At 43.4% G+C, this 24653-nt stretch overlaps 2 protein-coding genes across 5 annotated transcripts in view; one reads left to right on the top strand and one right to left on the bottom strand.

Annotated features, from left to right (window-relative positions):
- The window catches only part of nop14 (NOP14 nucleolar protein homolog (yeast)), a 32445-nt gene extending 22608 nt beyond the window's left edge, over positions 1–9837 (top strand). For all 4 annotated transcript variants that reach the window (XM_024380989.2, XM_024380986.2, XM_024380987.2 and 1 more), the window contains exons 17-19: positions 8554–8672; positions 9225–9380; positions 9642–9837. In XM_024380989.2, the coding sequence (XP_024236757.1) occupies positions 8554–8672; positions 9225–9380; positions 9642–9744 (378 nt within the window). In that variant the 3' untranslated portion in view covers positions 9745–9837. The remainder of the gene's footprint in view (positions 1–8553; positions 8673–9224; positions 9381–9641) is intronic.
- A 2171-nt stretch (positions 9838–12008) lies between these two features.
- LOC112219755 (vimentin-like) lies at positions 12009–13950 on the bottom strand. The gene is made up of 3 exons (XM_042302811.1): positions 13911–13950; positions 13029–13523; positions 12009–12685 (listed from the first exon to the last, which is right to left on the bottom strand). The coding sequence occupies exons 1-3, from the start codon at positions 13948–13950 to the stop codon at positions 12009–12011; spliced, it is 1212 nt and encodes a 403-aa protein (XP_042158745.1).
- Positions 13951–24653: the final 10703 nt, after the last annotated feature.

Below are 24653 nucleotides of genomic sequence, written 5' to 3'. Positions count from 1 at the left end.
GCCATAGTTCAAATGCAATTGTGGATTTTCATAGCTCATACCTGCCCATATCATAACCCCACTGCCACCATGGAGCACTCTGTTCACAACGTTGACAACAGCAAACTGCTCGCCCACACAACGCCTTACACTTTCTACCATCTGCCTGGTACAGTTGAAAACCGGATTAATCCGTAAAGAGGACACTTCTCCACCGTGCCAATGGCCATCGAAGGTGAGCAGAACTGTCGTCAGGTCAAAACCCTGGTGAGGACGACGAGCATGCAGATGAGCTTCCCTGAGACAGTTTCATCACCTGTCCAGATGGCTGGTCTGACGATCCTGCAGGTGAATAAGCTGGATGTGGAGGTCCTGGGCTGGTGTGCTTACACGTGGTCTGCAGTTGTGAGACCGGTTGGACATACTGCCAAATTCTCTAAAACAACTTTATGGTAATAAAATTATCAATAAATTCTCCGGCAACAGCTCTAGTGGACTTTTCTGCAGTCAGCATGCCAATTGCACGCCCCCTCAACTTGACATCTGTGGAATTGTGTTGTGGGACACAACTGCAAATTTTAGAGTAGCCTATTATTGTTCCCCCAGCACAAGGTGCATATGTGTAATGATCGTGCTGTTTAATCAGCTTCTTAATATGCCACATCTCTCAGATGGATGGATTATCTTGGCAAAAGAGAAATGCTCACTTACAGAGATGCAAACAAATTTGTGCACTAAATTTGAGGGAAATAATTTCCATACACAACTTTTCAGGGATCTTGTATTTTCAGTTCAACACTTTACATGTTGCATATATATATCACACACTCACACAACTGTTCAAAAGTTCGGGTTCACTTAGAAATGTCCTTGTTTTCGAAACAAAAAATGTCCGTTAAAATAGCATCAAATTGATCAGAAATACAGTGTAGACATTGTTAACCTCTCTAGGGTATGTGGGATGCTAGCGTCCTACCTGGCCAACATCCTGTGAGATTGCAGATTGCCAAATTCAAATACAGAAATACTCATTATAATAATTCAGAAAAGATACAACTATTTTACATAGGTTTAAAGATTAACTTCTTGTGAATCCAACCACGGTGTCAGATTTCAGAAGTGCTTTACAGCGAAAGCATACCGTACGATTATTTGAGAACAGCCCAACAGACAAATCATTACAAACAGTAACTAGCCAGGTAGAAGAGTTACACAAGTCAGAAAGAGACAAAATGATTCACTTACCTTTGATCTTCATATGATTGCACTCGAAGACATTAATTTATTCAATAAATGTTCCTTTTGTTTGATAGTCTCTCTTTACATCCAAAAACCTCCATTTTTGTTTGCGCGTTTTCTTCAGTAATCCACAGGCTCAAACGCCGTCACAACGGGCAGACAAAAAATCCAAATAGTATCTGTAAAGTTCGTAGAAACATTTCAAACGTAGTTCATAATCAACCCTCTGGTTGTTTTTAGCCTAAATAATCGATAATATTTCAACCGGACAATAACGTTGTCCATATAAAAGTTCAACAAGAAAGGCACTCTCTTGGACGGGAGCATGAAAAAGCTCTGTGACACGGCAGGGTCCACTCATTCAGACTGCTCTTACTCCTTCATTTTTCAGAACACAAGCCCGAAACAATTTCTAAAGACTGTTGACATCTAGTGGAAGGCATGGGAACTGCAATTTGAGTCCTAAGTCAATGGATACTGTAATGGCATTGAATAGAAAACTACACACACACAAAAAAAAACTATTTCCTGAATGGCATTTTCTCAGGTTTTCACCTGACAAATCAGTTCTGTTACTCTCAGACACTGTTTTAACAGTTCAAATCAAATCAAATCAAATTTTATTTGTCACATACACATGGTTAGCAGATGTTAATGCGAGTGTAGCGAAATGCTTGTGCTTCTAGTTCCGACAATGCAGTAATAACGAGCAAGTAATCTAACTAACAATTCCAAAAAAACTACTGTCATACACAGTGTAAGGGGATAAAGAATATGTACATAAGGATATATGAATGAGTGATGGTACAGAGCAGCATAGGCAAGATACAGTAGATGATATCGAGTACAGTATATACATATGAGATAAGTATGTAAACCAAGTGGCATAGTTAAAGTGGCTAGTGATACATGTATTACATAAGGATGCAGTCGATGATATAGAGTACAGTATCAACGTATGCATATGAGATGAACAATGTAGGGTAAGTAACATTATATAAGGTAGCATTGTTTAAAGTGGCTAGTGATATATTTACATCATTTCCCATCGATTCCCATGATTAAAGTGGCTGGAGTAGAGTCAGTGTCATTGACAGTGTGTTGGCAGTAGCCACTCAATGTTAGTGGTGGCTGTTTAACAGTCTGATGGCCTTGAGATAGAAGCTGTTTTTCAGTCTCTCGGTCCTAGCTTTGATGCACCTGTACTGACCTCGCCTTCTGGATGGCAGCGGGGTGAACAGGCAGTGGCTCGGGTGGTTGATGTCCTTGATGATCTTTATGGCCTTCCTGTAGCATCGGGTGGTGTAGGTGTCCTGGAGGGCAGGTAGTTTGCCCCGGTGATGCGTTGTGCAGACCTCACTACCCTCTGGAGAGCCTTACGGTTGAGGGCGGTGCAGTTGCCATACCAGGCGGTGATACAGCCCGCCAGGATGCTCTCGATTGTGCATCTGTAGAAGTTTGTGAGTGCTTTTGGTGACAAGCCGAATTTCTTCAGCCTCCTGAGGTTGAAGAGGCGCTGCTGCGCCTTCCTCACGATGCTGTCTGTGTGAGTGGACCAATTCAGTTTGTCTGTGATGTGTATGCCGAGGAACTTAAAACTTGCTACCCTCTCCACTACTGTTCCATCGATGTGGATGGGGGGTGTTCCCTCTGCTGTTTCCTGAAGTCCACAATCATCTCCTTAGTTTTGTTGACGTTGAGTGTGAGGTTATTTTCCTGACACCACACTCCGAGGGCCCTCACCTCCTCCCTGTAGGCCGTCTCGTCGTTGTTGGTAATCAAGCCTACCACTGTTGTGTCGTCCGCAAACTTGATGATTGAGTTGGAGGCGTGCGTGGCCACGCAGTCGTGGGTGAACAGGGAGTAGAGGAGAGGGCTCAGAACGCACCCTTGTGGGGCCCCAGTGTTGAGGATCAGCGGGGTGGAGATGTTGTTGCCTACCCTCACCACCTGGGGGCGGCCCGTCAGGAAGTCCAGTACCCAGTTGTACAGGGCGGGGTCGAGACCCAGGGAGGGTACTATGGTGTTAAATGCCGAGCTGTAGTCGATGAACAGCATTCTCACATAGGTATTCCTCTTGTCCAGATGGGTTAGGGCAGTGTGCAGTGTGGTTGAGATTGCATCATCTGTGGACCTATTTGGGCGGTAAGCAAATTGGAGTGGGTCTAGGGTGTCAGGTAGGGTGGAGGTGATATGGTCCTTGACTAGTCTCTCAAAGCACTTCATGATGACGGATGTGAGTGCTACGGGCGGTAGTCGTTTAGCTCAGTTACCTTAGCTTTCTTGGGAACAGGAACAATGGTGGCCCTCTTGAAGCATGTGGGAACAGCAGACTGGTATAGGGATTGATTGAATATGTCCGTAAACACACCGGCCAGCTGGTCTGCGCATGCTCTGAGGGCGCGGCTGGGTATGCCGTCTGGGCCTGCAGCCTTGCGAGGGTTAACACGTTTAAATGTCTTACTCACTTCGGCTGCAGTGAAGGAGAGACCGCATGTTTCCGTTGCAGGCCGTGTCAGTGGCACTGTATTGTCCTCAAAGCGGGCAAAAAAGTTATTTAGTCTGCCTGGGAGCAAGACATCCTGGTCCGTGACTGGGCTGGGTTTCTTCCTGTAGTCCGTGATTGACTGTAGACCCTGCCACATACCTCTTGTGTCTGAGCCGTTGAATTGAGATTCTACTTTCTAAAGACTGTTGACATCTAGTGGAAGGCATGGGAACTGCAATTTGAGTCCTAAGTCAATGGATACAGTTTAGTAAACGTTAGTGTTTTCTATCCAAATCTACCAATTATATGCATATCCTATCTTCTGGGCCTGAGTAGAAGGCAGTTTAATTTGGACACGCTTTTCATCCAAAATTCCAAATGCTGCCCCCTTCCCTAGAGAAGTTAATGTTGTAAATGACTTGTAGCCGGAAACTGCAGATTTGTTATGGAATGTCTACATGGGTGTACAAGCCCATTATCAGCAACCAATGGCACATTGTGTTAGCTAATCAAAGTTTAGCATTTTAGAAGGCTAATTGATCATTAGAAAACTCTTTATCAATTATGTTAGCACAGCTGAAAACTGTTCTGATTAAAGAAGCAATTAAACTGGCCTTCTTTATACTGTTGAGTATCTGGAGCGTCAGCATTTGTGGGTTCGATTACAGGCTTAAAATGGCCAGAAACAACTTCCTTCTGAAACTCGTCAGTCTATTATTTTTCTGAGAAATGAAGGCTATTCCATGTGAGAAATTGCCAAGTAACTGAAGATCTCGTACAACGCTGTGTACTACTCACTTTACAGAACAGAGCAAACTGGCTCTAACCAGAATAGAAAGAGTGGGATGCCCCAGTGCACAACTGAACAAGAGAACAAGTGTACATTAGTGTCTAGTTTGAGAAACAGACGCCTCAACTGGCAGCTTCATTAAATAGTACCTGCAAAACACCAGTCTGAACGTCAACAGTGAAGAGGCGAATCCGGGATACTGGCCTTCTTGGCAGAGTTGCGTAGAAAAAGCCATATCTCAGACTGGCCAAAAGAAAGAAAAGAAAGTGTGCAAAAGAACAGACACTGAACAGAGGAAGATTGGGGGGGAGTTATGGACAGACAAATCTTAAGTTTGAGGAGTTCGGATCACAAAGAACATTCGTGAGATGCAGAAAAGATGCTGATGCTGCATACACACACACACACACACACACACACAACTACCAGTTAAGTTTGGACACACCTACTCATTCCAGGGGTTTTCTTAATTTAAAAAAAAAAACTATTTTCTACATTGTAGAATAATGAAATAACACATGAAATCATGTAGTAACCAAAAAAGTGTTAAACAAATCAAATCTTCAAAGTAGCCACCCTTTGCCTTGACAGCTTTGCACACTCTTGGCATTCTCTCAACCAGCTTCACCTGGAATGCTTTTCCAACAAGGTGTTCCCACTAGGTATGCACAATATGTCGGAATTGGACGAAATAAGCTAAAAAATGCCGACATTGGTATCGGCCCGATGTCTAGTTTAACGGCAATGTTAAAAACTGATGTCAAAGCTACCGTGCGTACCTATATAACGTAGGTTCAGGACGTAATGGCGCTACACGTACAACACAGCATTCCTAACCTAGCCCACAATGTCTGCTGTGTGTGTGTGGATCAAGAAGTCGAGCAGTCATTTGAAAGAGCAAGAACATTTCAGCAAGGCAACTCAAAGGCGAAATCCATTAAAGTCAAGATAATGGAATTCATTGCCCTTGACAATCAACCGTTCTCTGTCGTGGACGATGTTGGCTTTCACCAACTGGTCGAGCACCGGTACACACTACCAAGTGTGCTATTTTTCAGATGTTGCCCTACCGGAGTTACACATTAATGCTATTAGCTGCACTACATGCATACTATGGAATGCTGTTTGGGTCTTTTGAGTGTCAAAAAAGATACAGTAGCACTGTCAACGCTGTACCAAAAAGTTTGCAAACACCGTCCACGAACGATGTGTTTACAATACCGCGTTGGTAATAAAGCATCTTTTGTTCGACCGCAACTTCTGTGGTAGCTAGCTTTAGCTTGGTACCTAGCTAGCACCAACACAACCAGCCTGATAACAATGACCAGTAGAAACTACAGTCATTTTCATTATTCTTAGCAATGATTTAGGAATCCTTGTTAGTATTGTTGTTCGCCTATTGAAATTGAACATCATGAAAATAAATAGCCAACCAGCTACTTAACACTGTTGCCCAAAGCTAACGTTATAAGCATCCAGCTAACTTCATCTGGCTAGTGAGGCTCGACCGGACCTGGTTATGTGTTGTGAAGCTAGCCACAATAAGGATTACACACAATAATGGAATTTGCGGTTTGCCTTCAAAATAAAGATATGATATTGACAGTGATGCAAATGAACAAAAATAGTAGAATTATGCTAGACTTATTTTGAAGGTGAACTGCAAATTCCACTAATATGCCTAATCCTTATTGTGGCTAGCTTCACAACACGTGCATCTTTGGTCGAGAATGAAACAGCTGAACAAATTAACAAAGAAACAGCAACGCAAGTCAGCAAAATAAATAGGTTTTGATTATGTCTTACTGGTAGCGGGGACATGCGTAAATGCCAACAAAATAACTTTTTGGTGTAAGTGTAACCTTTTTTTATTTAACTAGGCAAGTCAGTTTAGAATTTATTTTTTACAATGACGGCCCGGACAACGCTGGGCCAATTGTGCGCCACCCTATTCGACTCCCAATCACAGCCGGACGTGATACAGCCTTGATTCGAACCGGGGACTGTAGTGACACCTCTTGCACTGAGATGCAGTGCCTTAGACCGCTGTGTGTGTGAACCTTTTAACTGTACTAGAATGCTTAAACGGCCGCTAAAAGTTTTACTATCTGTTACCGGTATCGTTTTTTTGGCAAGGAAAATATTGGATATCGGTATAGTGCAAAAATGTAATACCGGTGCATAACTAGTTCCCACATGCTGAGCACTTGTTGGCTGCTTTTCCTTCACTCTGCGGTCCAACTCATCCCAAACCATCACAATTGGGTTGAGGTCAGGTGATTGTGGAGGCCAGGTCATCTGATGCAGCACTCCATCACTCTCCTTGGTCAAATAGCCCGTACACAGCCTGGAGGTAGGTGTGCTGGGTCTTTGTCCTGTTGAAAAATAAATGATAGTCCCAATAAGCACAAACAAGATGGATTGGTGTATTGCTTCAGAATGCTGTGGTAGCCATGCTGGTTCAGTCTGCCTTGAATTCTAAATAAATCACAGACTGTGTCACCAGCAAAGCACCACCACTTCCATGCTTCACGGTGGGAACCATCCATTCGGAGATCATCCGTTCACCTACTATGCGTCTCACAAAGACACGGCAGTTGGAACCAAAAATCTCAAATTTGGACTCATCAGACCAAATGACAGATTTCCACCGCTCTAATGTCCATTGCTCATGTTTCTTGGCCCAAGTAAGTCTCTTCTTATTATTGGTGTCTTTTAGTTGTGGTTTCTTTGCAGCAATTCAACCATGAAGGCCTGATTTACACAGTCTCCTCTGAACCGTTGATGTTGAGGTGTGTCTGTTACTTGAACTCTGAAGCTTTTATTTGGGCTGCAATCTGAGGTGCAGTTAGATCTAATGAACTTATCATCTGCAGCAGATGTAACTCTGGGTCTTTCTTTCCTGTGGCGGTCCTCAGAGCCAGTTTCGTCATAGCGCTTGATGGTGTTTGCGACTGCATTTGAAGAAACTTTCAAAGTTCTTGATGTTCCGCATTGACTGACCCTCATGTCTTCAAGTAATGGACTGTCGTTTCTCCCCATTTTCTTAATTGAGCTGTTCTTGCCATAATATGGACTTGGTCTTAGGCCTATTTGATATGTCTTCTGTATACCCAACCATAGGAAAGAAGAAAAGAAATTCCACAAATTCACTTTTAACAAGGCACACCTGTTAATTGAAATGTGTTCCAGGTGACCACCTCATGAAGCTGGTTGAGAGAATGCCAAGCTTGTGCAAAGCTGCCATTAAGGCAAAGGGTGGCTGCTTTGAAGAATCTCAAATATAAAATAAAACACTTTTTTGGTTACTACATGATTCCATATGTGTTATTTCATAGTTTTGATGTCTTCACTATTATTCTACAATGTAGAAATAAATAGAAACCCTTGACTGGTACTGTGTAGATATATAAATCTAACCAATTTCCAGTGTGGTCCTCCGGGCCTCGAAGACCGAATGCGGCCCCAGGGCAAAATTACCTCTGTTCTAATGCCTATCAAAGTAATCAGATTACCTTACTGAGTTTGGCTAACCTAAAAGTTAAATGACTGATTTAACCATTTTGAACTGTTAACTAGTAACTATAACAGGGTACATTTAGAAAGTAAACTACCCTGCCCATGGTCTGTGTCATGGTTCATTTCTATAAGGAGAATTTGAATTTCAGTTTACTTCCTGAATTGACTGACTGTAAATGGAATTGACCCCCAACTTGGACTACGCCTCACTATAGTGAGTCCTTGTTTTATCCATCTTGGAATGGGAATAGTGGTAAAGCAGTATATACATTTACCTTCACACAGGCTAGCAAGATGCTTATTACAATGGAGCATTGTCACAGTTCAGCTGCTCACCCTCACAGAAATACTCACTATTTCACCACTAGTTGCAATTGATGTAGGATTTGTTTAATTGCAAGTTGTCTACCACATGGTGTTTTTGTAAAGGAGCGTTTTTTACTATTGAAATTTTTACTTATTGAAATGCGTCTTCTAGGCCGGGTAACTAGGCCGGTTTTCCAATATTGTGCACTTTTCTTTTATCTTCTTGTCCCAGGACCTTCATGGGGAAATCCTTGCGACCATATCCGGTTCACTGACTTCACGTCCTCTCCTGGTGTTTCAGAAGAAGAAACCCATTCCCCTCAAACTGTTCACACCAAAGATTGTGGAAGTGTGAGTGAGACCTCTAAATTCAGTTATTTGTGTGGAGAAAAAGGAAGACAAAGTGACTGTATTCCCTTGTAATGTCATCTTCAATCCAAGATTGTAGAGTGAGACTCATCTTAATTCAGTTATTTGCATAGCATTACCCCGCTGAAGATGTAATATTTTTATTGAACCTTTATTTAACTAGGCAAGTTAGTTAAGGAACAAATTCTTATTTACAACGATGGCCTACCAGGGAACAGTGGGTTTAACTGCCTTGTTCAGGGGCCGAATGACAGATTTTTACCTTGTCAACTCGGGGATTCGATCCAGCAACCTTTCGGGTACTGGCCCAATGCTTTAACCACTAGGCTTCCTGCCACCCCTGATTAAGATAGCGATGGATTGTATTCCCTTGTAGTGTCACATGCACCTATTTGGCTTCCATCAAATATTGTAGAAAGATTGTGTGAGACTAAATTAATTTATGTATAACAAATGCCTATGAAAATTGGAGTACAAAATAACTTCTGTTCCCCTTTAGTTTCACCTTCCATTTTGTAAACCTCTCAATTCCAGGCTGGACTATGGGAAAAAGCGAGGGAACACAAAGGAGGAGAGGGAGAAGGAAAGGTTGAACCACAAGTATAAGAAAGAGTTCAAGGGAGCTCTGAGAGAGATCCGTAAAGACACCCGCTTCCTGGCCCGAGAGAAACTCAACGAGGTCATGGGCAGGTCTGTATGACATTACGTACACTTATCACTATAACACATGCCAGAGTCTGGTCTAGTGGTAGCGCTACCAACTCCTGACTACATACCCCTTGGTGACGGGTATTTGAGCCTTGGCCACTTTCTCTTCTGTGCCCTTCACCTTTCTACTACCCCCCCACTTAATCTTTGTTCTTTAATTTTTTTTTTTAATACTTGAAAATATATGGACTTTTTTCATGTGCAGATGACCTGATGTTTTTTTTCTTCCCTCTGTGTGTTTAGGGATGCGGAGAGGAAGAGGAAGGTGAAGGAGCTGTTTGGCAGTCTGGCCACCCAGGAGGGGGAGTGGAAGGCTCTGAAGAGAAGGAAGAACAGCAGACACTGACCTATTCAAAATGGCTTTTTATTGTCAGTTGCAAACTTTCTATTATTACTTTTGTTTTAAACATTGCAAAATAAAATTACTGAGAACAACGTGCATGATTTGTATTACTTTGTGGATATCATCATCCATTTCATATGTTATGAATTACTATTTCTACAATGTCATTTTCTAAATATACAATGTTTCAAATTTGCAAAACGTACAATATGTTAATTTACAAAACTTGTCACAAATTCCCATTTGTTGTGGCTAATGTTTGCTAGGCTTGGAGTTAATGTTTGGAGTAAGGTTAAGGGGAAGGGTTAGCTAACATGCAAAGTAGTTGAAAGTTGCCAAAATGCTAAAGTTGTCTGTGGTTAGATTCAAACATGCAACCTTTGGGGAGCTAGATGTTTGCGTTATACACCCACCCAACCAACCACCCTACTTTTAGTTTTTTGCTTTATGTAACCTTCTGTCTTATGTGCAACCATACCAAATGTAACATTTCAAAAATAATTTGAGTTTCCCGGATATATGTTTACTATGTTATGTCTAGTCTGAGACCTGTCGTGGAATTATTTTCATCAAAAGGAGAGACTTAAATTTCAAAACAACTTTATTATTTATTTCCTGCAGTAATGGAGCTTGTCAACGAGCCCCCCTGCAGGTAATTCGTTTGAGAGACCAACAAGCGGATTTGAGCCACGGCGTTTTATAGCAAAGTACATCCTCCTGGAAGTTCATGACAAACAGCAGATGTATGGAATGTGTCACAAGGGTAGGATTCATATGAAAGATACTAATAATTCTCCGCAAACCGTATCGGCTTTAAAAACTTATCATGTAGAGACCAGGTTCTGGCCTTCTCCCCTTGGTACCCAGTACAGAAACATTAACTCATGCTATGGAATGCGGTCTTGTTAGGCTTATCACCCAAAGACCATATAAATATTCTGTCTGTGTTAAATCTCCCACAGGCCCACTTTCAGTCCAAACACAGATGAGTGTTCTTTAAAAAAAAACTCTTCTGTTGCATAAAACAAGCATTTGATGCAGTAACAGTATTCTAACAATCTTGTAATTCCTGTTCTGACAGACCATCCTGGTTGACTTTGTAATCTTACCATGTACATTTAAAAATAAAAATTTGAGATATGCTTTTGTTCAAAGTAATTAACATTATCTTTATATTTATGTTGCTTTCATTTTGTGTGAGTGGAAAGGTTTTGGTATTTCCCCACATTTCAGAGTGTGCAGTAACAATTTCTAGTCAGGTTTTGGTTATTCTAATTCAAAGTGTTTGGGAGCTCTTACATCTGACAAACCCAGACATAATTTTAGACGGAAACTATTAGGAGATTAAAAATGATTACCAGAAACAAAACAGCAGTTGTATGCACTCAAGTTAAGCTTTATTTATTATGTAGTAGTGGGTATACATTTATGTAAACAGCTTTAGTTATCTTACATAAAATGGGTGAGTCACAAGGTTTAAATTAAAATAAAGGGAATGTTTTTGTTTGAGGAGTTAACCATACAGTAGCAGGGCATGAGAAGGGTGCTCCAATGTTCGAGAGAGGTTGACAGGGTCAGGCAGGAATGGGAGCGACCGATGACGAGGGCTGGTCAGGGGAGCGGAGCGGAAGCTGTGGTGGGTAGGACTTGGGGAGAAGGTAGGGTGCTCAGGGTCTGAGTGTTGAAAGGGTTGGGCAGGAAGAGCTGGGGTAGTGGAGGGAGAAGTTGACGGACAATTAAGTCTGGGAGGGCTGACGGGTGGGAGATACGGTAGGGTGCTCAGGCAGACATTCTGGCAGCTGTGTGGGTCTCCACACTGAGGTGGTCCTCTCTCTGACCGCTCCTGCATGGAGAAGTAGGTTTAATATGGAGGATTGAATCAGGGTACATAGCCTGAGTGGTAAACAGTGTACGTAGCCTGAGTGGTACACAGCACAATTGAAAGTGACTATGGAAATTATAAATAAGGTGGGTACCTTTTTTTTTAAATTTGAAGTTCTCTGTCTCGAATGATATTTGGACACCTACAAATATAATAAATGTTTCAGTTATGCAGTATTGAAAGTGTGAACAGTGCTTTAGTGTTGCAAGTAAATATTCAAAAAATTTTCTGATGTCAACACATTTTCCTTTAAGCTTTAGCATCACAATGAGCCATAAAGCCATCCAGTCAGTCACACAACTTTCACTAACTCTTTCTCTACATCAAAGCACCACTTAGACTTTGAGGACACTACAGTTACCCAGCCATCGGTGATCAACCCACCTTAAACTTCTGGCTCTTTCCTTGCCGAGATCCCCAGTCTGCTCTCTTCTCCCTCCAGCAGCTTCCTGTAGACGGCTATCTCAGCATCCAGCTTCAGCTTGATATGCAGCAGCTCCTGGTAGTCAGCCAGGTACTTGCCCATCTCCAGCTTGGTCTCGCAGAGTTGGTTTTCCAGCTGGGCAATGATGCCCTCCAGGCCTCCGACCTTATCCATGTGGGTCATCTCCATGTCCTCCAGCTGCTGCTCCAGGGCCATGTTGCGTGCCCTCAGCCCATCAATCTGGTTCTGGAGGTCTGTCACCTGGTTGTGGAAAGTGGTGATCTCTTCTTTAATTGACTTCATCTGCTCTTCTTTCTTGCCGGCAACCTCTTTGAGGGTTTCGAACTTGCCCTTGTACCACTTCTCAGCTTCCTGTACGTTTTTGGCCGCCACAGCCTCGATCTCGGCACGCATGTTGCGCAGATATGCGGCCAGGTCTGGGCGGTCACCGTCAATTTCCGCAGTCACTTTGGAGTCCTCGATCTGCTTCATGAGGTCGGCGACTTCCTCGTCGTGAAGCTTCTTGAGGAACTCGATCTCGGCCACCAGCTGTTCGACACGCTTTTCAAGCTCCGCCTTCTGCAGGGTGGCATTGTCTACGTCTTGACGGAACTCCCTCAGGATCATCTCTGCCTCCTCTGGAGATGGATAAATGGGGGAGGTGAGTAGATGTTTTAAAACATTACAACAACAATGATATTATAGTATTGCGATCAGGTTCACTTGGTGTATGTAAACAAAACATTGGCTGATCATACACCCCTACGAGTACAAGCAATCTCAATCAACCAATGGTATGTCTAGAAACATTGTGTCGTCAAATTTGGCGTTTTGATTATTCAAGGAATAACATTATAGCTAGAAATCCTGCGTTCTTCATGGAAATTTGGTTTATATCATCATACAATAATGTCAATATGGAAGACAATCGAGATCAGTAGATCTCCCCAGCCAGTGATCAGTGTGGGACTGGTATCATACCTTTCAGTGCCAGCTCCTCTTCCAGTTTCAGCCTCCACACCTCCACCTCCTCCTCAATGTATCCCCTCTCGATATCAGCAGCTCCCTTCTCATTGGTCAAAGCTTCAATCAGCTCCCTCATCTCCTTGAACTTGAGTTCATACTCTTCTCCGATGCCGGTGGGGCCTCCCTTGAAGCGGCCCTGTAGGGCGGCGAGCTCTGCAGTCAGCTGGGCGTTCCTCTGTTCAAGGGCCTGAACCTTCTCGATGTAGCCGGCGAACCTCACGTTCAGCTCCTGCATCTCCTCCTTCTCGTTGGCATGCTGCTGGTGTATCTCTGTGCCGATTTCCACGGCGGATGACAAATTGCCGCCCTGGTACCCGGACCGTCCACTGTTGTTGTACGAGGAACCGCGACACCGGGAGGGAGAGGGGCTCTGGACCCGCATACTGCTACGAGAGCCGCTCACCTGCAGTGACTGGGATTTCTGGGAATAGGAAGCTCCTCTCATGTTTGCTTCTCAGTGTGTTACAAAGTGTGTTCTAGAATCAGATTTTGTTTCTTGAGTATAGTTCCAGTTCCACCAAAAGGATTTGAAGGCCTCTTGTGTTCTCTTTCTTTGCTGGCTGGCCCACCTTATTACTGTACTGACAGTCTCTCAGATCGACCCGTGTCTTTTATAGGGTCACAAAGAATGTCTCGGACTCCCTTGAAACTCTTGCAGGGTTTAGACATGTTTTAAATGTGGATCATCACTCTCTTCCAAAGACCTGCAGCACAACAGTCTTCATTAGCTAGCTAGCATTGCGTTGTTAGTAGCGGTGACGGGTGGAGTTTGTGCGGCCCACGCCTCCGTGTGAAATAGTGATATGAGGATGTATGCCCGCTATTTTTCACTCTTACTTAGGGCACCACTAGGGACTCGGGAGGGTATGGAGGCCATCTAGCACATTGGGAAACACTGACGAAGTGACTGTGCTTTGGCAACAGATTTTCCTGTAAGACTTTCCGACATAGCTTCACGGTAGCCTCCCTCATACAATCAAGATGTCAGACACCATTGCAGTGGAGACATTCTTTGAACAATTAACCATCTCCAAGTATAACAAGAGTCTTCCTAATGCTGGGAACGGTGTTAAGGAGAGCATTAGGGTAATGCTTCATTTGAGTCTCCATGTAGTCTCAGGATAATGTGTTATGACAAATAGGGTTATAATGATAGTAAATCTATTCCTTGATATTTTAGATTCAGTTGCCTCTATTTGTGCACATTAAGAAAAACCTATATTAGAACTATGGACAACCACTATTTGTCAGTACAGTGGTCTAAAGCACATGCAACTGAGCACTATTGAAATGTTTGGAGATGTTTAAAAGTTGTAATCTGAACTGTCAAAAATTGAAATCTGCATTTCATGAGACAATTTGGTTTCTTTAGTTTTTACAGTTCGCTCGCACACTCAAATCACATTGCAATCCCTTTTACAACCCCTCCTGTCATGCCATTTTCACTCATCTCTTCATTCATGGACATGAGATTACTTTAGTTGGCCAAATGGTGAAGTAATACTCTTGTATTAGCTAACATTAGCTACATAGCTAGATGTGTGCTGTGTCTATGTGGGTGTTATCTGTGTCTGTGATTCCTCCGGCCCAAGTTGTCAGTCCCCTGTGAGGGCTCTACAGTCATGGATATAAGATGACATGTCTTCACCAAATGAGGAATTAATACATTGATATACCACATGTTTTGTAGTGAGTCAGGATTAGCTTGCTGCTGGCATTAGTGTGATGTGGGTGTATCTGTATGCTGCCTCCATGCCTATAGCCCCATACTCATTCCATTGTGAAGGCCTCAATCTTTGCTCTTCTCTTGACCAGAGAGAGGGTGAATAAATACTGCATTTTCAGTAGATAGCCAATCATCACTGCTATCTAGCTGTGTGTGGGTGTATCTATTTGTACTCCTCCAGCCCAGGTCAGACTCATTCCCCTGCTAAGGCCTCTACATTCATGGATATAAGATTTAAGTAATGCCTTAATGTACCACATATTTAATAGGGATTCATGATTAGCTAGCTGCTAACATTGGTGTGCTGTGTGTGGGTCTATCTCTGTACAATATCTGTTTTAATGCCTCCAGCCCCAGTCAGCCTCGTTCCCCTGTGAGGGCATTGGCGTTGAGCAGGGTCAATCTCTAGGGTGCTTGTTAATTGGCTTGGGCCTCTGCTGTGACACGAGTCATGGAGACATTTTTAGTAATTTAGCAGACACTCTTATCCAGAGCGACTTACAGTAGTGAGTGCAAACACTTTCATACTATTCCCTATGTGGTGTGCACTACTACATACTATTCAATATGTAGTACATTACTTTTGACCAGAGACCCATGGGTTTCCCATTGCGGGCCCTGGACAAAAGTGCACTATAAAGAGAATAGAGTGCCATTTGGGATGCAGACGACTGACTCCTCCCCGCCGAAAGTCTATATGGGAGTGGCACTAGGATGTCCAGCAACAGTGTTAACTTTTTGGTTTCTGTAGAGTATACTGCATGGAGTCCAGGGTCATGATGAAGTAGGGAGGAGGAGAACATTTTTTTAAAACAAAACGAGCATAAACGGCATGCGGAGTGATGAGTTCAGGTAGTACCACCTTGCGGTTACTGATACATTGTGTGCCTACTTAACGCATTCCAGATTTACAGTAAGTCACGGAAGTTTGTGGTCTAACCTCCACTGGAAACTGATAATTGTCTGACTGTGTTTTCTGTGACTTTAGAGGTTTTTAGAGGTGGTTGAAGTGCTCTGTTTCCCTTTTGACTCCAGGTTTAAGTGACAGTGGCAGAAGGGTGTGGAAAAAAACATTTGTCTCTAGATATGGCAATCTGTGTCAATATGATAATATGCAGTGACAACAGTGCATTGCTATCAGTGGTCACAATAAAGACTGACGTTTTAGGGAAACTACTTTGACCTAGTAATGATTTTTATATATTTGTCAATAAAATAACTATGTGGACAAGCAAGTCATGTTCATCTTTCTTTGTGTGAGTTTCTCCTAGATAAAAAAAATCTAGAAAAAGCATAACCTTATTTATCATGCCCTTGTCTGCTCATTTAAGATGCCTTTGGCACTCATCGACAAACAGAGAGCTGATATGACTACACGCACAGCTAACACACACCCACAGGTAGTGTCTATGGGGACTGTCAATGCCTTCCGTCCTATTTCCATCTCTCAGCCACGACCATGTCACCTGTCTCGCTGAGAATCTGATATAATGAAAATAACTTGTTGCCTTAAAGACCCAGTTAAGTCAAAAACTATTTTATATAAAGTTTATATAAAGTTTTATATAAATTCAGTGGCCAGTTTATTATGTACACCCATCTAGTACGGGGTCGACCCCCTGCCACCTTTTGCTCCAGAACAGCCTGAATTCTTCAGGGCATTTTATTTTTTTATTTAAACTTTATTTAACTAGGCACAAGGCATGGAAAGGTTGCTCAATTGGTATCAAGGTACCTAATGTGTGCCAGGAAAACATTCCACACACCATTAAACCACCCCCACCAGCCTGTGCTGTTGACATCAGGCAGAATGGGGCCATGGACTCATGATGCTTACTCCAAATCCTGACAGCATTCAGCATGACGCAACAGGAACCGGGATTCGTCGCATCAGGGGATGTTTTTCCCCTCCTCAATTGGCCAGTGTTGGTGATCGCATGCTCACTGGAGCCGCTTATTCTTCTTTTTAGCTGATAGGAGTGGAACCCTGTCTGGTTGGCCCATCCATGACAAGGACAATCGAGTTCATTCTAAGATGTCGTTCTGCACACCACTGTTGTACTGTGCCGTCATTTTCCTGTTTGTGGACTGCCTGTTAGCTTGTACAATTCTTGCTATTCTCCTTTGTCGCACCGTTATCGGTAAGCCCTAGACTCTGTCGTGTGAAAATCCCAGGGGCCTCATTTATCAATATTGCATAGAAACTATTCAATAATAGTACTTACGAATGGAATTTAGAATGGTGTACGCATAGAAAAGTGTGTTGGATAAATCAATCACACAAGCATCATACACACAGTGGTAGGCGATAACCATTGATAAATACCAATTGTACTCAGCCTCGGTGCTCATATGGTGTCAACCATCCCTTTAAAGCTCTTGGGGAATCTTCAACGCTGTACTTACAACGGCGCAACCAATAAAAGCTAAGAAAAAAAACTTTTACGAGACTGGAATAGAGGTGCTAGTGTCAGAGATGGAGTATAACCTGAAGGTTTTTATTTGGCTCACTCAGTTGTCACTTGACCAGTACAAATAAAAATATATATAACTTCACAGAGAGGAGCATTAGGACAATTAAAGTTGCTTTAGCAATGGCAAATATAACCTATGTCAAATGAGTAGACAAAAATCACCAATAAGCCACTATCCTCAACAGCTCCCTCCTGTAGGCGTAAAGGCCAACATTGCTGTTCTGCAGAATGAAGGAGTTGTTCCACCTGGCCAACACATTCAGCAGCGTCTTTTGCACATCACATTCAGTGCATTCGGAAAGTATTCTTACCCCTTGACTTTTTCTACATTTTGTTACATTACAGCCTTATTATTAAATAAAAAAATGTCTCATCAATCTACACACAAAATCTCATAATGACAAAGCGAAAACAGGTTTTTGAGACAATTTTGCAAATTTATTCAAAATAGAAAACATACCATATTTACATACGCATTCCGACCCTTTGCTATGAGACTCCAAGTTGCGCTCAGGTGCATCCTGTTTCCATTCATCATCCTCGAGGTGTTTCTACAACTTGATTGGAGTACAACTGTGGTAAATTCAATTGATTGGACATGATTTGATAAGGCACATACCATCTACATAATGTCCCACAGTTGACAGTGCATGTCAGAGCAAAAACCAAGCCATATGGTCGGCGGAATTGTCCATGGAGCTCAGAGAAAGGATTATGATGAGGCACAGATCTGGGGAAGGGTACCAAAACATTTCTGCAGCAATGAAGGTCCCCAAGAACACAGTGACCTCCATCATTCTTAAATGGAAGAAGTTTGGAACCACCAAGACTCTTCCCAAAACTGAGCAAGAGGGGGAGAAGCGTCTTGGTCAGGGAGGAGACCAAGAACCTGATGGTCACTCTGACATAGCTCCAGAGTTCCTCTGGGAGAACCTTCCAAAAGGACAACCATCTCTGGAGCACTCCACTAATCGGGCCTTTATGGTAGAATGGCCAGACGGAAGCTCCCCCTCAGTAAAAGGCACATGACAGCCCACTTGGGGTTAGCCAAAAAAGCACCTAAAAGACTCTCAGACCATGAGAAACAAGATTCTCTGTTCTGATTAAACCAAGATTGAAATATTTAGCCTGAATGCCAAGCGTCACGTCTGAAGGAAACTTGGCACCATCCCTACGGTGAAGCATGGTGGTGGAAGCATCATGCTGTGAGGATGTTTTTCAGCGGCAGGGACTGGGAGACTAGTCAGGATTGAGAGAAAGATGAACGAAGCAAAGTACAGAGAGAACCCTGATGAAAACCTCAGGACCTCAGACTGGGACGAAAGTTCACCTTCCAACAGGACAACAACCCTAAGCACACAGCCAAGCAGCCAAGACAAGTCAGGAGTGGCTTCTGGACAAGTCTCTGAATGTCCTTGAGTGGCCCAGGCAGAAGTACATATTGTTTTGTCATGTATTTTCCTAAAACCACTCTTACAGGATTATTGTGAGGATTTAACACCTATCTTAAAAAGGCTAAAACGTGTCATTCAGGTGCAAATCCAAGTGCAATCCACCCTCGGATTTTTAGCAACGGGCTCTTTTCAGCAACTCAATGATTTTTTATTAGAGCTTTTTTTTTATTTATTTTTTTACATTGTTTTTAAACTGATATGTGACAAGTATTAATGCCAAAATAACATGGAAAACAGGCAACCCCAACAAATTGAAAAATGTTGTGGCTCAAAACAGGTGGGTCTCTGCATCTTTACTAAACTGTAGACATATTAGTTACCACACCCAGTCTCGGGGATGGCTAACTCTAGATGGAAAGACCTGTGTGTTGTCCTTGTTAATGCAGACAGAAAAGAGCTCCAACGTCTTAATCATAGCCTCAATTTTGTCCCGTACACTGAATATAGTTGCAAAGAATCCCTGTAATCCTAGATTCAGATCATTCAGGGGAGAAAAAACATCACCCAGATAGGCCAGTCGTGTGAGAAACTTCATGCAAGCGGTCAGACAAGTGAAAATTATGGTCAGTAAACTTTAAGCTCTTCTCTCAATGTAAAACACATAAGTGTCAATACTTGATAACCAACCCACTTCTGCATGTTGTAAAAGCATTGCATGGTTGCCACCTATGTCATTGCATAATGCAGAAAATACACGAGAGTTCAGGGGTCTTGCTTTAACAAAGTTAACCATTTTCACTGTAATGTCCAAAACATCTTTCAAGCTGTCAGGCATTCCCTTGGCAGCAAGAGCCTCTAGGTGGATGCTGCAGTGTACCCAAGTGGCGTCGGTAGCAACTACTTGCACACGTGTGCGTTACCACTCCACTATGTCTCCCTGTCATGGCTTTTGCACCATCAGTACAGATACAAACATGAGCAGCAGCTATGTTTGGCTACATACGCACCGTTAGTAGAATTCCCCCCGAGAGAGTAACAGTTAATGTAATTGGATGTTAATTATTTGACTAGGCTACCTGTATTTGACATTGTGTTGTTATTTTGCTGAACACTAGATTATTCAATGTTATTTTTGGCAGTGACACGAGGCTACTCAGGCAAGAAAAACACCTCACCCACACTTATAGCCCTGTTGGAAAATATAAATGGACTGTTTGAAAATGTGAAGGGAAAAAAATGTACAATTTTTTTTTTTAAAGAATTTAAAAAATATATATGTATTTAAATGTGAAACCAATTTTTATTTGGCGTACCCCCGACGGCATTGCGGATACCCCTGGGAGTACGCGCAATGCTGTCGGGGTTACCCCAGTTTGGGAATAACTGCTCTAGGGCAATTCAGAAAGCTGATTGAGGACCTTATTACTGATAAATGTGTTATTTTATTATGACCATGTTTTTATTTCTGCTTGCATTTTGCATGTTGTATTTATATTTTTATAAATCACCATCCCAAAACGAGTTAAACTATGTGAACAGAAAAGGCTTCCGCTCTTTGTGTGCTGGCGATAGGTTATGTGATGTGCAAAAAAAAGCTGCTGAATGAAGTGGCCATGTGGAACGCAGGTCTCGTTCATTCCTAAAGGGAGCTGTTGAGGATGGATGGCTTATTGGTTTGTTGCCTACTCTTTTGCCATTGCTAAAGCAACTTGAATTGTCCTAGTGATCCTCTTTTTGTAGCTGTTTTCGTTTTTAATGGTCAAACCACATGAGCAAACCTTTTGGTTGTACTTTCTGACACTAGCACCGCCATGTATTTCAGTCTCTTTTGCACCATTGTAGGCTATTTCATGGTATGGCGTTGTATATTCCCCACAGGCTTTAAAGGGATGATTCTGACCACATTATGCTTAATCGGGGGCGTTTCTAAATGCAAATAGCCAAAGTCGTGCATGAGTACTGAGACTGAGTGTATATTTCTACAATCGTTGGAATAAAACTGTGAAATTGTGTTAATGCCCTTTTAGTGTTACAGCTGTTTGAAAAGACCACCTGAGACTTCAGCCTGTTTTGGTGGGATGGAGTTTTGGACTGCCTGGTGACATCACCAGGTGATGAATTAGTTAATAGACCAATAAGAGTTCCAAACCAATGCCATTAATAGTGAGTTTTCTCCTCCCCACTTAAGACCACTCCTAGAAAAGTCCTAGCAACATTCTTGCTTGGGAAATTTCTCTTTGCTAAGAAGCTATTTTGGTTTATTGTTGACCATTTTAATTGAAAGCAATCACAGTAAGGTACTTAATTGTTACAGAGAAATGCTTTGATAGAGATAAAAACAGCTGCATTTGATTTTTAAAGAAAAATACCACTCAAAAATGTAATTTGGTGTTTGCTTCATTAGTCCACTGTTGATGCAGTCCCAAAATGTTTTGGATGTCAGCAATCAAGTTTTCAAGATATAGAACTTTCAAAATACAGAAAGTGTCACAGTATGATGCTTGTGATGTGTTTTGGAATTTTCTTTTAAGATCCTGCTGAGACAGTCGGGCCGCATATAGTGATCGCATCTGTGCAGGACTGTCAGAGGTTTATCACAGTATACTAAACTCAGCAAAAAAAGAAACGTCCCTTTTTCAGGACCCTGTCTTTTTTAAAGGACTGTTTCCAATTAATGAACATGCACCTGTGGAACGGTTGTTAAGACACTAACGGCTTACAGACAGTAGGCAAATAAGGTCACAGTTCTGAAAAGTTAGGACACTAAAGAGGCCTTTCTACTGACTCTGAAAAACACCAAAAGAAAGGTTGCAGGGTCCCTGCTCATATGCAGACATGCTGCAAGGAGGCATGAGGACTACAGATGTGGCCAGGACAATAAATGCAATGTCCGTACTGTGAGATGCCTAAGACAGAGCTACAGGGAGACAGGACGGACAGCTGATTGTCCTCGCAGTGGCAGACCACGTGTAACAACACCTGCACAGGATCGGTACATCCGAACATCACACCTGCGGGACAGGTACAGGATGGCAACAACAACTGCCCGAGTTACACCAGGAACGCACAATCCCTCCATCAGTGCTCAGACTCTCCGCAATAGGCTGAGAGAGGCTGGACTGAGGGGTTATAGACCTGTTGGAAGGCAGGTCCTCACCAGACATCACCGGCAACAACGGTGCCTATGGGCACAAACCCACCGTCTCTGGACCAGACAGGACTGGCAAAAAGTGTTCTTCACTGACGAGTCGAGGTTTTGTCTTACCAGGGGTGATGGTTGTATTCGTGTTTATCGTCAAAGGAATGGCGTTACACCGAGGCCTGTACTCTGGAGCGGGATCGATTTGGAGGTGGAGCGTCCGTCATGGTCTGGGGCGGTGAGTCACAGCATCATCGGACTGAGCTTGTTGTCATTGCAGGGAAGACATCCTCTGCTGTGCGTTACAGGGGAGACATCCTCCTGTGGTACCCTTCCTGCAGGCTCATCCTGACATGACCCTCCAGCATGACAATGCCACCAGCCATACTGCTCGTTCTGTGCATGATTTCTTGTAAGACAGAAATGTCAGTGTTCTGCCATGACCAGCGAAGAGCCCGGATCTCAATCCCATTGAGCACGTCTGGGACCTCTTGGATCGGAGGGTGAGGGATAGGGCCAATTCCCCCCAGAAATGTCCGGGAACTTGCAGGAGCCTTTCTGGAAGAGTGGGGTAACATATCACAGCAAGAACTGGCAAATCTGGTAGAGCCCATGAGGAGGAGATGCACTGCAGTACTTAATGCAGCTGGTGGCCACACCAGATACTGACTGTTACTTTTGATTTTGACCCCCCCTTTGTTCAGGGACACATTATTCAATTTCTGTTAGTCACATGTGTCACGCCCTGACCTGAGTATTCTTTGTTTTCTTTATATATTTTGGTTAGGTCAGGGTGTGACGAGGGTGGTATATGTGTTTTTGTCTCATCTAGGGTTTTGTATGTCTAGGTGTGTGTCTAGTCTAGGCATATTGTATGTCTATGGTGGCCTGGATTGGTTCCCAATCAGAGGCATCTGTTTATCGTTGTCTCTGATTGGGGAACCTATTTAGTTTGCCATTTTCCAGTTTGAGTTTGTGGGTTATTGTTGCTTGTTAGCAGAGTGTTTCTTTAGCAGTCACGTTCGTCTTGTTAGTTTGTTTGTTTTAGTGTACTTTGTGTTTTTCCCATCTTTTTATTAAATCATGCATTCACGCTGCGCTTTGGTCTACTCAATACGACGATCGTGACAACATGTCTGTGGAACTTGTTCAGTTTATGTCTCAGTTGTTGAATCTTATGTTCATACAAATATTTACACATGTTAAGTTTGTTGAAAATAAACGCAGTTAACAGTGAGAGGCCGTTTCTTTTTTTGCTGAGTTTATATCTCGGGTGTCCAATCAAAAACCCATCTTTTGACCAATGGGTAAAAATAATGTTAATTGTGTAGATAGAAGGTGTTACGGTTCTCTAGGTGTGAAGGATAGTCGGACCAAAATGCAGCGTGTAGATTGCGATCCATGATTAATGACAAACACACTAAACACAAACACTACAAAACAATAAACGTAACGAAAACCGAAACAGCCTATACTTGTGTAAACTAACACAGAACAAGGACATCAGGACACTAAGGACAATCACCCACGACAAACTCAAAGAATATGGCTGCCTAAATATGGTTCCCAATCAGAGACAACGATAAACACCTGCCTCTGATTGAGAACCACTCCAGACAGCCATAGACCTTGCTAGATAACCCCACTAGCTACAATCCCAATACACACACACCAAAACCCCAAGACAAAACACACCACAATACAAAAACCCCATGCCACACCCTGGCCTGACCCAATACATGAAGAAAAACACAAAATACTTAGACCAGGGCGTGACAGAACCCCCCCTAAGGTGCGGACTCCCGAACGCACCTCAAAACAATAGGGAGGGTCCGGGTGGGCGTCTGTCCATGGTGGTGGCTCCGGCGCGGGACGTGGAACCCACTCAGTTAATGTCTTAGTCCCCTCTCCTCGCATCCCTGGATAGTCCACCCTCGCCGCCGACCATGGCCTAGTAGTCCTCACCCAGAAACCCACTGGACTGAGGAGCAGATCGGGACTGAAGGACAGCTCGGGACTGAGGCAGCTCGGGACTGAGGGGAAGCTCGGGAGTGAGAGAAAGCTCGGGAGTGAGAGAAAGCTCGGGAGTGAGAGAAAGCTCGGAGTGAGCTCGGGAGTGAGAGGAAGCTCGGGAGTGAGAGGAAGCTCGGGAGTGAGAGGAAGCTCAGGAGTGAGAGGAAGCTCAGGCAGGTAGGTAGATCTACCAGATCCTGGCTGGCTGGTGGTTTCAGCAGATCCTGGCTGACTGGCAGATCCTGGCCGACTGGCGGATCCTGGCCGACTGGCGGATCCTGGCCGACTGGCAGATCCTGGCCGACTGGCAGATCCTGGCCGACTGGCAGATCTGGAAGAGTCTGGTTGACTGGCAGATCTGGAAGAGTCTGGTTGACTGGCAGATCTGGAAGAGTCTGGTTGACTGGCAGATCTGGAAGAGTCTGGTTGACTGGCAGATCTGGAAGAGTCTGGTTGACTGGCGGATCTGGAAGAGTCTGGCTGACTGGCGGATCTGGAAGAGTCTGGCTGACTGGCAGATCTGGAAGAGTCTGGCTGACTGGCGGATCCAGGCAGACTGAAAGATCTGGCTGCTCCATGCTGACTGGCGGCTCTGGCTGCTCCACGCTGACTGGCGGCTCTGGCTGCCCTGGCCTGACCCAATACATGAAGAAAAACACAAAATACTTAGACCAGGGCGTGACAGAAGGATGGTCCAAATGTCTCAATTATACTCCGTTCAAAAGTTATTGGAGTTATTACCCTTCTAGGATGGCTAGAATTAAGGTGACTAAATCAGTGGAGGCCAGAGAAAAAAGGGGTAAAAAAAAATCGGGGAAAATCGGGAAAACTTCA

Source organism: Oncorhynchus tshawytscha, linkage group LG20 (genome assembly GCF_018296145.1).
Source record: "Oncorhynchus tshawytscha isolate Ot180627B linkage group LG20, Otsh_v2.0, whole genome shotgun sequence".
Classification (NCBI taxonomy): domain Eukaryota; kingdom Metazoa; phylum Chordata; class Actinopteri; order Salmoniformes; family Salmonidae; genus Oncorhynchus; species Oncorhynchus tshawytscha.
Note: the sequence above shows the minus strand (reverse complement) of the source record. Positions and strands in the feature narration are given on the sequence as shown.

Coding starts and splice junctions, on each gene's coding strand:
- LOC112219755 (XM_042302811.1), bottom strand. CDS start 13,950: ATGGCCTCCATACCCTCCCGAGTCCCTAGTGGTGCCCTAA. Junction 13,524..13,910: donor AGTCCCTAGTGGTGCCCTAA/GTAAGAGTGAAA, acceptor CACACTGAGAAG/CAAACATGAGAGGAGCTTCC. Junction 12,686..13,028: donor AGAGGAGCTGGCACTGAAAG/GTATGATACCAG, acceptor ATCCATCTCCAG/AGGAGGCAGAGATGATCCTG.